The sequence below is a fragment of the Phyllostomus discolor genome, chromosome 1 (assembly GCF_004126475.2).
Source record: "Phyllostomus discolor isolate MPI-MPIP mPhyDis1 chromosome 1, mPhyDis1.pri.v3, whole genome shotgun sequence".
Taxonomy (NCBI): Eukaryota; Metazoa; Chordata; class Mammalia; order Chiroptera; family Phyllostomidae; genus Phyllostomus; species Phyllostomus discolor.
The window spans coordinates 199,053,673-199,066,998 of record NC_040903.2 but is presented as its reverse complement, the minus strand read 5'-3'; the positions used below and the strand labels follow the sequence as shown (position 1 = coordinate 199,066,998).

Here is a 13,326-nt window from a genome sequence, read left to right as displayed (position 1 = left end):
CTGGGTGCAGGCTAGTGGAGTACCTCAACACAGTACTGTCTGTGGGGAGCAGGGTGCTCTGCCCTCCTCCACCTGCCACACAAGAACCAGGAGGCAGGGCAGGTGGACAGCAGCTCTGCGGCAGGAGGAAGCCAACCCTGCGTGTCCAGGCAGCTCGTGTAGGCCATGGAGCTGCAGAAGCACATGAACAAGGAACTGGCTGATGTGGTGCTCATGTTGATCAAGAGAGAGAGACGCCCCTCACACAGCAACAGCCCCCCATCACTGGAAACCCAGGGGCTTATTTTGTTTCATTTCAGCTGTGGCCTTTGGAAAGCGATCACTGCCTCTGAGCAGCAGCAGCAGCAGCAGCAAACATCATCCCATCAAGGAGCTTCAAACCTGAAGCAGCCCCAGGAGATAAACGGGGTGAGCGGGGGGTAGGGAAGAGCTGGAAAGAGAGTAGCTAGACCCAGCAGGGGAAAGATCGAGGCAACAGTTGCTGCAAGCCAGAGTTTGGCCCAGCATCTACCATAGACAGTGCAGCCTGAGCTTCTCAAAGTGTGACCAGCACCAGTGATGGTGTGCAAAAATGTGGTACAAGAGGTAATTTTGGGTGGTACCCAGAATGCATATTTGCATAAGTATTAGGCCCCCAAAAAAGAGAGAGTTACCCTATCAAATCTGTAATTTCACAGATATTTTTCCCTAGAACAAAACCAAGTAATGGAAAAAGAGTCAACAGAATGGAAAATGCCATGCAAACACAGGAATGGTTGGTTATAAGGAAGTGCATGGAAAGGAAGGCACGCTTGTGCTCACGTCTGTTTAAGTAGGAGGAAGGTTGAAGTCAGAGAAGAAGCACCGAGGTGTCTACAATTTGAACTAGGCCAGTGACTACAAGGGTAATCACTAAATTAATTTTTATACCTTTCCTTAGGTCTTATATATTTCACATGTTTTCAAAAAGACAAGAGGTATGCAGACATGGCAAGATGGAATATTGTTATTGGCCATGGTCCATAAGTTGCTGGTGAGTGTAGAGCAATCAAGGGCTTTGTGTGGTCTGCCTGAGAACTGCACAGTGAGCCCCGTCTCCAAAGGAAGCTGCAGCCATGTCAAATTTTCCTCCAGGGTCCCCACTGATGGGAGTGGACCCCCCAGTCTCTCCCCAGATCATACCAAGGCTTAAAAGCCCACTCCTACAGAACTATCCCCAAACAAGAGGGCTTTGGGGTCACGGCCACTGCAGAAAGTTGCACAGGTTTGTGATGCAGTGCTTGGAGAGGTTTGGGTACACAGAACACTAAAAAGGAGGTGATGGATTCCACCGCACACTCCCTGTTCCAGGAGCCTGGTCCTTAGATAACCCAACCAGAGCGAATTAAATGCAACTCATGCTCCTGCAAAAATTATCACAAACTCTGAAAAAAACAGTCACCAAGAGGGCAGGGATTCAATTTCCCTCCTCCTCTGTGCAGAACACTCTCAGGCAAATGTTCCACGATGGCCAGCAAAAGAGGGACAGAGTGCACGGAGGCTCACTGAAAAGCTTCCACCCCAGGCTGACAGACACTGTGCATGCAAAAGAGCTGTGGCACAATGAGACACCACCACTCTGGAGGAGGCCTTCCTGGGCAAGCGCCCCCACCCCCAGGCTGAGTTACAAGCCCCTCTTGTGCAGGGCTCCTGCCCCCATTCCTCATGGCTGGGAGTTAGTGCTGTCTGGGGCCAGCACTGAAATGAAGACAAAGGGATCCTTCTGCAACTGGTGAATTCACACCACTAGACTGTGATCCACTGGAGGACAGAGGACACCTCTTACTTTCCTTTATATCCTCTGAGCCTGAGCCTCACACAGGACCTGGCACACGGCAGGCTCAGTTAATGTGGGTTAAAATAGATGAAAGAATGGTGAAGACCATGTCCAGGCTTGGCCAGGACAGTCCCCAGGTTTCAGAGAATATCCCTAAAGAGGCGGCCATCACTACAGTTCCCCTTGCACAGCAAAAAGGTCTTTAAACCGCCTGTTGAATTCCCATACCTTCACTAAGCTGGTAGTATGGCTATCCTCCAAACTGGCCATTGTTCCATAGCTTAAGAGTGGAACTGCTTTCCCAAAGCACAGAGCTAGCATCTACCAATTCCTTTATTTTTTTTATCTTAATTGTTGTTCAAGTACAGTTTTCTGCCCTTTACCCATATCCCAGCCCTCCCCAACTCCCTCCCATCTCCACGCCACCCCCCTTGTTATTGTCCATGTGTCCTTTATACTAGTTCCTTCAAACCTTTCTTCCCTTCCCCAGAAATTCCCTCCCCTCTCCCCTTTGGTCACTACCAATTCCTTTAGAAGGACTACATCCACCCCCACCCCCCACACTGAGGAGCGCCAATTCCAAATATTTGTTGAATCAGCTGTTAGGCTGATTGAGTGAAAGAGTAAAGAAATCCCAGGGAGGAGGCTCTATTGTCCTTCTTCCTCCCCTCCTTGTTTCCCAAGCCCACCCCAGGCAGCACAGCAGGCTGTGCTTCAGCTGGAAGTGAGTAATGGAGACAACCAAGTATAAAATGCAAACAATATGAGATTCGGCAAGACCTGGATGTCCAAGACTAAGTCCATGACCTGCCACAAACCTGTGTGGGCCTAAACAAATCATATCACACCTCTAGACCCCCAGTTACACATCTGTACATTAGAGACGGAGCTAGCTGATGCCGAAGATGTCTTTATCAAGTTCAATGGAATAATTATTATATAAATAGAGTCATCACCCCACCTAGCCCCTTACTCTACTCCTCTGACCAATATCCACTGGTCAGAAATTGAGTCCCTTTCACCCCAAAACACCCTACTATATGCCCTGGTTCTAAGGTTGACAGCATATGACCCTCCCTCTCAATGCAAACTTCAGTAATGCTGAAATTGCGATCCCCTACTCAAGCCCAGAGCACCTGTGTCCTTAAACAAGGTCAGGTGTAAAGGTCAGCTAAATTTAGTAGGCACAGAAAGTTCTTGCATAAAATTGAAAACTACCTGCTCTTCTTAAGGTAGGTATTGCAGGGGTAGCTCCTATCCCTAGGTGTCATGCAAGCACATGGAGGGAGCCCCAAGAGAGGTGCAAGGCCTCTCCCTGCCCTGCCCCTCACTGCGTGCGGCAGGGGGAATTGCAGCTGCTGAGCTGGGAGAAGAAACACAGCATGGTCTGCTTCCTTTCTCCTCTCTCCTTCCCGTTGGGATCTACAGCACATACCTGCAGAGCACTGGTATTCCGCTCCTCCCTGACCTAGGAGGCAGGCATACCCGAGAGACCTGTCCAGCCACATCTGTGCCTGGTAGGTAAGCCTAGCTAATCTAGGGGTGAAGTTCAACAAGCCCACTTGTGCACAGACCCACGTGCTCCAGCCCAGTGTTTATCAGTAGTAAGGCTGACAGTTTGATCTCTTCCCGGCAGAGTCCTGCAACTCCTTGGTTCTGCTCCTCAGGCAAGGGGGAAAAGAACATTAATCACTACCTCCTCAAGCCCAAACATTAAGTATTATAGAAACTAATATGGCACACACATACTGCTGACCTAAAGCATGTGATACCACAGCAGCCCCGTGACCTAGTTGGTAACAAGAAATTGAATTCTGCTAAAAAGCTTCCCAGTCAAGCAGCAACCAAGGTCCCCTCCTATATTAGAACTGCGATTAAGAAAGAAAAAGGCCCTGGCTGGCGTAGCTCAGTGGATTGAGCGCGGGCTGCAAACCAAAGTGTCGCAGCTTTGATTCCCAGTCAGGGCACATGCCTGGGTTGCAGGCCATGACCCCCAGCAACCGCACATTGATGTTTCTCTCTCTCTCTCATTATCTCCCTCCCTTCTCTCTCTAAAAATAAATAAATAAATAAATCTTTAAAAAAAAAAAAAGAAAGGAAAAGGCACGTGTAATCACTCAGTCTCTCTCTCTCAGGCTTACTCTTCTACTCACTGTCTGGCACAGAGTAAAAACAAAAAATATTCAGTAACTGATAACTTTAAGCATTCTCATTCACTTAGGGCTTAATAAAACTTTGCCAACGGGGGTGTACAACCTTTTGCATCCTGGGCCACAGTGGAAGAAGAATTGTCTTGGGCCACACATTAAATACACAAACACTAATGAAAACTGATGAGCAAAAAAACAAGGTTTTAAGTAAATTTATGATTTTGTGTTGGGCCGCATTCTTAGCTATCCTGAGCCCCATCCAGCTGCATGGGCAGTGGGATGGACACCTGCTAGAACTTTCCATGGTTCCTTATGGTATAAAACTTGGCATTTGGTCCCTCTGTGACCTAGCTCTAATTGTATGTGCCAGTATGTTCCTTCACTCACCCTTACTCTAGTCCATTCCGGACACTGATCCATTTCTTAAGGATGGTCTCCAAAATTTTACCCCTCCACCAAAATCATCTTGTCCCCTAAGCTAAAGGTTTCAATCTTACCTGCCTTTCCAAACCTCACTCAAAACCCCTTACTGAATTCAATCACCCACCTTAGGCCACTGTCCCTGCTTCTGTGTACCTTGGGGGGTCTTAACTACATTGGGATACAATAGGGTTGAACAAAGAAGTTAATATATTGTAGATAATAAGAGGCAGGTGTCTCATTATCCGAGCAGTAAGTTACATATAAGAAAGGGAGAAGGCTAAATGAATCCTGTGATGTTAGACTGAAATTGAAGATATCAGTACGAACTCATGGTTTTTCATGGATGGATGGGTAAGTCGGTGGGAGGGTGGACGGATGGATGGACAGGTAGATGTGTGTATGCAAGAATAAGTATACATATATATTCCCTGGCCCTGTCTCTTGGGAGAGCCCAAAAACAAAGCAATATGCATCCACATCTTGGTTTATAAATATCATTCTCCAATAAAAGGAGAAGTGATTGATTACAAGGCTGGGACAAAGAAAATATAAGAAGAGCCTGGGGCATCTTGTGGTACTAAACAGTTAAGATAGTGTTGAAAAAATGATGAGGCATATCAAAAAAAAAAAAAGAAAAAAACACAGGAAACAACCTGAAGGAGCTCCCAATGGCCAAAGTTTGAAATATTGAAGCAGCAAGATGAATAATAATTGTTTTGGGTTGCAACTCATAGATAAAATAAATATCCATGCATTCATAGTGATAAAAATAACTCCATAAAGAACTGAAGGAGAAGGTATACCTCTTCCTGCTAGAAGAATTCCAATTAATAGATGTAGAGATAAGGAAAACAGAAATCATAAACATGGTCATTGAAATGATAAGGAGCCAGCAAGGCAAACCCTGTGCTTCTGAGGTGCCCCTCTGGCTGACTTAAATAAGCCAGTGTTTAATTAAGTCAAGCTTCTCACCTCTGTTCTTACAAGCTCAGCCGGGGCAAAGACCACCGCCCCCACTTCACAGATCGGAAAGTGGAGGTGCTTCACGGTGGACTGGGAGCCAAAATGGCTCCATCTGTTCCCAGCACCATCCAATTGGCTCCAATGCTACCCAGGTCCAAAACGGCCAATTCTTCCCAGCACCATCCAAACCTCTCCTCACCCGGTTCAGGCCTCAGAATGTCTGAATTTCATTTCTTCCTTTGAGTTACCAGTCCTTCTGTGACCTTTCGAAACCCTGATTGTACTTTAAGATCCAGCTTGGTTTTCCAAGACTCCCCAGTGTCTCAGGACACATTTGGTTGCAAGTAACATAAAACTGACCTCAAACCATCTTAAGCAAAAAGAGAATTTCCTGACATACCCAACTGGAAAGTCTGGTGGTGGTGTAGTGTCAGCCTTGGCTAGATCTAGGGGCCCAAAGGACACACTGCTCCACAATACGGGCTCCATTCACAGATGGGCTTTCCTCTCGTGGTGGCAAGATGGCTGCCAGCAGCCCTAAACCAACATCCTCTACTCTCAGCCAAACCAGCAGAAAAGACAGTGTCCTGTGGGGGACACCCCCAAAAGTTCGGAAGCTGATGCTCACTGACCAGCCTGGCAAAGGTGGCCTCCCTGAATCCATCTCTAGGGCCAGAGGAATGGGCCTGAATAAGTCACACGCCCACCCTTGGAGCTGAGGGTGGAGTGAGATATGAGCGGTTCCCCAAAAGAAAGTTTGGATGCGGCTTCTCGATGAGAACGGTTCCTGAGCTGTAGGATTAACATATGCCCACTATTCCACAACCCCTCGGTCAAAATGAACTCAGTCCTACACCCCCCAGCCCACTGCATGAATGTCTGCCTCAGCCAGGACTTCTTTCTGCCCTGTGGACAGACCAGTTCATACACATTGTCTGTTTTTAAGCATCCTGAGCACCAGGGGTCTCCAAAGCACCTGGGCCCCGCCTCACAGCCTCAGCTGCCTAGCAAAGTGCCACTGCACCCCTAGACAGCACTCCTTCACATCGGCTCCCACCCCCTCCTGATGAGGAGCTGAGTCACTGAGATGCAAGCCGGCTGGGCACCAACCTTGAATGTGCTTCTTGAAGTCGCTGCCTGCCAAGCTTGTCTCCTGGCTCTGGCACAGTCTGGGACCTGGGGACGCTTGCTTGACAGGTGAGGTAATTATGTTTTACCCTTCACTCATTCCTTTATCGGTCACCTGGATGATAACAGATAAGTGTTCTGATGGAAGAACACACTCCTGCAGTATTTACTTATTCTCTTTGGTGCCAGCTAGCTCCTCCTTCCAAGGCACCAGTCCGGGACAAGCCTGCACCCCTGTTATCTGATGCCCACTACCACATGCTGCCCTCTCTTCAAATGCCAGGCTGCACTTCCCTTCCTCGTCCCCCAAAGCTGCCACCTCCTCCAGGGGCTGCGGCACCACTGTCTTTCGGATGACTTACACACGAAAGGTGACTGTCTCCACGGCACCGTCCCCCTGCCCGCTCTGCCCCTGTACTCCGGCCTGGACCTCTCTGCAGAATGTCGCTCTAGTGGGTTCCAGGGCTCACAGCACTAGTTAGATGGGCAAAGGAGGGCAGAGAAAAGTGGGGAGGCATTAAATCTCACAGACTGCGAGATCTTCCAAGACAAACTCACATTTCATTCAGTCATTCAACAAACCTGCGTACTGTCCATGCTTCAGACATGGCCATACACAACGCAGACCAACTCCCTGTGCTCAAGGAGCATACCTTTTAGCAGACATCTGACCTATTTTTGATACCTGCTTTACATGTACATTTCCCAAAATAATCTAGTGGTATTACCATTTCCAGCCTACAGACAAGGAAAACGGAGGCTGCAAAGGGTTAAATGACCTCCCCAAAGCTGAGGCACAAACTCAGGACTTCTGGTTCCACACCTTACTCTCCTTCTGGGGCCTCACCTGAGGCAAGGAGCTAGCAGGGTACAGCCTGGCGTTGAAACAGATCTTAAATCAACTCAGCCCTGGGCATCATCACTAGAGGTAGAAGATATAAAAAAGAAAGACCTAATCCCTGATCGAACAGAATCTACAATCTAAACAGAAACACATGTAACCAACTATCATTTGTGGCAGGAATAAAGGAGATAAGAGTGATTAAATTCAAATAGGAATCTATCTCTGAAATAATACACAGGAAATTATGATTGCCTGGCAGGAAAAGTGGGTACCTGAGGAACGGGAATAAGAGAATCATTTTATATGTTCAAATATTATAGATTTTGAATTGTGTACCATGTAAATCTATTTCCCATTAAATGATACTTTGAAGATGCAACCAGCCAAACCCTGAATGTGGAAAATTCTATAGGATAAAGGATCTGGTTTCTTCAATAAACCATAGCTCAAAAAAATGTAAAAAAAGAGGGGGGGCATGGAAAGATTTAGGAAACATCAACCAAATGCAACAAACAGGGTCTAGCACAAATAATGCCGTTATTACAAAACCATAAGCACATAATTCTGTAACATAACAAGATCACATTCAAGCATACTATATGACATTTTAGGCAAAATGTTCAAATTAAAACTATAAATTATTACACCCATATTATTACTACCAACCACACTCACATAGGCCTTGCTTCTGCGGGACCCTGCATGTACCTTGTTTGGATCCATAATTGAACGAACGAACTTCAAAAACACATTTTTGTAAAACAAGGGAGATTTAAATGTGGACTATTAGAAGATACCAAGGAATATTATTAATTTTTTATTAATTTTGTTAGGTATCATCCTGGTATTGTAGTTAAGGTTTTTTTTTAAGTCCTTATCTATTACAAACACGCACTAAAGTATTTACACATGAAATAATACAAAGCTTGAAATTTGCTTTTAAGTATTTAAGCAAATAATAATAATGAATGAATGAATGAGTATGAACAAGAGAATAAATAAATAAAGGGGGGAGTAGATGAGACAACATTGGCAAAATATTAATAATTTCTGAAGCTGGCTAACAGTTCTATAGGGGTTTGTTATACTATTCTCTCTACTCCTATGGATGACTAAAATGTCCATAATGAAAAGTATAAATAAAATTTTAAAATTTAATTATTCCACCCACCAAGGATGATTGAGAAGGGGGTGTTTGGGCTGAGTGTGGAAGGATGACCGGGGATTTTCTAAGGGGCGAAGGGCATTCCAGGCTGAGCAAAGACACATAAATCTATCACAAACCTCTCTCTGGAGGAACCAAAAGTATCTACATTTGACCCCAAACTCGACTTGCATCAACAAAAATTGCCCTCTTGCTTGGTGCCCTAACTCTCTGGGAAATCTCGTCACAGCATCAAAATCAGCCACCCTATTCCGAGTGAGGACAGAGTGTGTGGGGTCAACAGCTCCACTCCGAGGCCTGCAAGAGGCCCCCGCGTAGCCTCCAGAGGACGGAAAAGCAATTAACCTCTTCCAGTTGGGTTCTGCCTGACAAAGCAGTTTGGAAGCCAGCTGCGTTATCTCAGGAACAGAGCCCTTGTCCCTCCTGAGTCATCCCAGACACTGGCGCTCCCCAGAAACGCACGGGAGTCTCCCCAACAGCACCTTGCAGTTCACAGCCTTGGTACCACAGGATCCAGTTTGACGTCAGCCTGCCAGCCGAGCCCATGGGTGCTAAAGCACCTCCAACAAGGTGGTCCTTCCCTCCTTCCTCCCCGGCCCCCTCCCTCAATCCCCACACTGTCCCCAGCCCACCTCCAGCTGCACACGGGAAGTGTGCCGGCTCTGCAGCCACCTCAGGACTTTCTCAGTCCTGGCCTGCCTCAGATGGGTCCCATGGGTCTCTTACCTCAGACTGAAGCTGTGAGTACTCCTCTGAGCCATAGGGGACACTCCTCAAGGAGGTGAGATAGTCGTAACTGATGACAGCTGTCTGAGAACCAAGGAAGGGGAACACTTAGTGCCCAGACACCAAATATCACTCCTCTGCCAAAGAACTAAAGTGGCAGGCCCCCGACATAGGTGGGTACTTCTGGGGGAATGGGCAGTCCCACCCCTAAGATGCTCTGCCCCCCAGCTCTTAGCCTGGCTGGCTGTTTCCTGTCATTCAGAGCTCGGCACAAGTACCGCTTCAGCAGAGTTCCCATCTAAAGTTGCCCCGCCCACCAGGAACTCTCTGTTGTCTGTCATAACAAACCACCACCCCAAAGTACCGTGCTCATTTATTTCCTCGTATGTGGACTCTCTCCCCTCTGCTAGAATTTCACCTCCATAGGCACAGGGCCTTGTCCTTCCTGTTGATTCACATCATATCAGTAAATGCTCAACAAATACTGGTTGAATGAATGCTGCTGGATAAACTTATCCCACCTCTCTGTGTCACAAGTAAACATCATTTTACATTTATGCTTGCTCTAATTACATAAGTTTTTATTCTCGGTCCCCTGGCCAAAACTCCTGGTGAATCAGATTACACACTGCCAGATATCTCAGGCAGGGAGGAGGACTGTGGGGATTGCCTAGCCCAAACCTTCCCTTTTAGAACTGAGCAACTGAGGACCCTAGAAATTAAGGGTCTTACAAAGCCAATATTGAGAGGAGTTTGTTCCTTTACACCTCCAAAGCTTTAATTCACTTGACACGTACTTGTTGAAGACCATTCACGAGCAAGACCAGGTCACTAAGCAGTGCAGAAGGATGGTCAAGGTCACAATCATGTCCTTCAAAGAATGCACAGCCTCGTGGCTAACTTATAAAGCCCTGGTAAAAACCTTCCACCACTTTTTCCAACTCCAGTCCTCAAGGTTCCATCAAACCCTGCTCCCCCCGCCCTCCCCCTGCACTCATCCTGACTCCCAGGCCAAGGGCTCGCTCCTGTGTCTGAGGTCCCACCCACAGCAGCGGTCATCTGAGTCACCCAACTCGAGCCCGTACATAGATTTAGATTGTTTTCCGGCCCATTCACATGAGCACTTCCCAACCAGAAGCTCCTTCAAAGCTGTGTTTAGGTGGAACAGGTTGTTTTCACCCCTCAAAGCATATAAGACAGTTTTAGACCCAAAAAGGCACTCAGTAAACATGGAAATCATTTCATCGTCCACGGCCTGCTCATCTATTGTCCGTCCTAATTCTCTGCCTCAGCGCCCCCTAGAGGGCAGGCACCACAATGGCCTCCCCTCTGAGCCAGGCCAGGGAGAAGGCTTGACAACACCAAGTGGTAAGGAAGTGGTTGGACAACAAGCAGGACAGGCTGTGCATCAAAATGTGCTTCACCAGAGGGGAGAAAGGATGAGTTCATCCTGCAGCACAGAGAGGAGGAGAGAGGCACGAGGCCCGTGGTGATCCACCCACAAGCAAAGGGGACAATTAAACAGGCCCGTCTGGGAAAGCTGCTTCCCACAGAGGGGACATGGTCACACCAGAATGACGTGCCTGAGCCACTGGAGAGAACCATCAATGGTCACATAGTCAGCTCAGATTCTCCATCAGTTCGGGGATGGGAGGGTATCCCCAAAGTCCTCTGAGGCCTAGATGCTCTGGGTATGAGCCCACAGCAGGAACCATTCATAGAGAGAGAGAGGGAGACACCAAGTTTTCTGGCAGAATTTAGTCAAAGCAGCAAAGTCTTCCTTCCAGGCATTTGCTAAGGAGCGCCACTCTCTGAATCTGTGACTAAAATAAGATATGGAACTTAAAATGTAAAGCCTTTAAAGCAGAGGTCCAGCTCTGACTGGTATAGATCAGTGGGTTGGACGCTGACCCACAAACTGAAGGGTCACCAGGTCGATTCCTGTTCAGAGCTCATGCCTGGGTTGCCGGCCAGGTCCCCAGTTTGGGACGTGCAAAGGGGAACTGACAGAAGTTTCTCTCAAACATCAATGTTTCTCTCCCTCTTGTTCTCCCTCCTCTCTCTAAAAATAAATAAATAAACTCTTTTAAAAAAATAAAAAATACTTGGCTAGCGTAGCTCAGTGGTTTGAGCTTGGGCTGCGAACCAAAGTGTCACAGGTTCAATTCCCAGTCAGGGCATATGCCTGGGTTGCAGGTCATGGCCCCCAGCAACCGCATTGATGTTTCTCTCTCTTTCTCTCTTTCTCCCTCCCTTCCCTCTCTAAAAATAAATAAATAAAATCTTAAAAACAAACAAACAAATAAATAAATAAATAATAAAGCAGAGATCCTGTGCAATCCCACTCTCTAACTATAGGACAGCAGAGGTTGCGCATACAGGAATACTGATCAGTACATGAGGGTAGACAGCCATGCCTGTGCAACTGTGTAGCGGGAGCTCTGCACATGTAAGGGTACATATGTATCTCCACACACGTGTGACTGGCATGTCCATCTGCTACATCCAAGAACACCTGTATGTAATCTGGAGTTCCTCTCCAGCCCCAAATGGAAAAAAAAAAAAAAAAAACCTACCGTAGCAACTGCTCTGCCCACCCTGACAGCGCCGAAGTCATTAGGGTCCAAGTACTTGTTACTGTAGAGGTAGAAGCCAGAGGCAGCAAGCGCCATGCTGGTCCATGAAGCGAGCTTGAGGGCCCTTCGGGCCATGTCCCCAGACCCTGCAGAAGGAAAGTAGAGAAAGAGGAACAGTCGAGTTTCATAGGCACACCAGCGTTCAAATCCAGGCTCTGCCACTTAATAGGTTGTATGACGTTGGGTCATTTCCTTACTCTCATTGCACCTCAGTGTCCTCATTTGTAAAACGGAAGCATGCCCAACTCAAAAGTCACTGGGATAAAATGAGATCATGCGTATAAAATACTTAGCACAGTACCCAGCACAAGCCAACTTTCAACCTCATTCTTCCCTAGCAGCACTAAGCACTGCTCTGGGTACTGGGACAGAGGGAACAAAACAGACCAAGTTCTTGCCCATGAGGCACTTAGACTCAGAAGGGATGACAGAGCATAGGCAAAGAGATGTAATTTATGAGAATGCCAGCTGGTATTAAGTGCTGAGAAGAAAACCAAAGAGGGTAAGAGGAAAGGTGATGAATGTGTGATGAGGGATGCTGTTTTAGGTAGGAAAAGCAGCAGAGCAGGTCAACAATCGTTGCTTGTGACTCATGATACCACCAAGCACACACAGGCATCATTAGCCCCCTATGCCCAGGTCAGAAGGGGTCAGGCCACAGCCAAAATGGCAGCTGGTCAGGAGCAGCCAGGTAAGCCCTCCATGTTTGGCTGATTTTTGCTTAGAATAGACTTGCCCTTGTCAAGACTGTGGGCTCCTAGAGTGCAAACACCGCGACAGCCCTCACAGCACTGCAGGGTGCTTTACCGTTAGGTTCTCAGTATCCACCTATCGACTGGATCTGTGTAACCGAACCCACACTCACGGTCAGTGGGACCCAGTGGGCTCCTGCCTGCCTGATGCCTTTTCCCATCCTGCTTGGATCTGCCTCAGTTCACCGCACGGCCACACGGTCACTCTCTGGGGCCCATGCACTCGGTGGGCTGCCTCCCCCTCAATTCCTGGGAATTCCATGTTAGACTAACACCCTGGACCTTAGCTGCAGCTCCCAAAGAGAAGTGTCCCCAGGAGAAGTGCACCACCGAGCCACCTGCAGGTGCAACCCTTACACAGACGTTCAGAAACATTCGGGTTGTCACCTGGTGTCTTCTGCTCTGGACTCCATCTATGGCCAACCCCTCACTGCTCTGTGCCTCCTTTTCCCCTTTGTGTGGAAACTGTTGCTACAAACAGCCTCGTCTTCATGTTCTGCTTTGACTCATGCCTTATAATGCAGCCACAGATTTTTTTTAAGTATTCACAAGTATATCTTTTTCCATTCTTTTACTTCCAACTTACATTTTATGCTATTTCTCTAAAACAGCACATAGTTGATTCTTTTCTGTTTGCATTTAATGTCTCAATTTATGGATTCAGATTTGGCTTTACCATCTTCTTCTATGCTTCCTATTTTTCCTACCTGTTCTGTTTCTTTCTCTCTCTTTTCTTGACTCTTT

The 13,326-nt window shown here is 47.3% G+C and overlaps 1 protein-coding gene across 3 annotated transcripts in view; it reads right to left on the bottom strand.

The window, feature by feature from the left end:
* ADCK1 (aarF domain containing kinase 1) overlaps nt 1-13,326 on the bottom strand; it is a 113,787-nt gene that overhangs the window by 93,911 nt on the left and 6,550 nt on the right. For 2 of the 3 annotated variants that reach the window (XM_036012757.1, XM_028506803.2), the window contains exons 2-3: nt 11,771-11,916; nt 9,195-9,278 (exon numbers count right to left, since the gene is read on the bottom strand). In XM_036012757.1, the coding sequence (XP_035868650.1) occupies nt 9,195-9,278; nt 11,771-11,905 (219 nt within the window). In that variant the 5' untranslated portion in view covers nt 11,906-11,916. Of the gene's footprint in view, nt 1-9,194; nt 9,279-9,558; nt 9,664-11,770; nt 11,917-13,326 lie in introns of those variants that run through there. The other variant, XM_036012761.1, reaches the window with a different exon arrangement.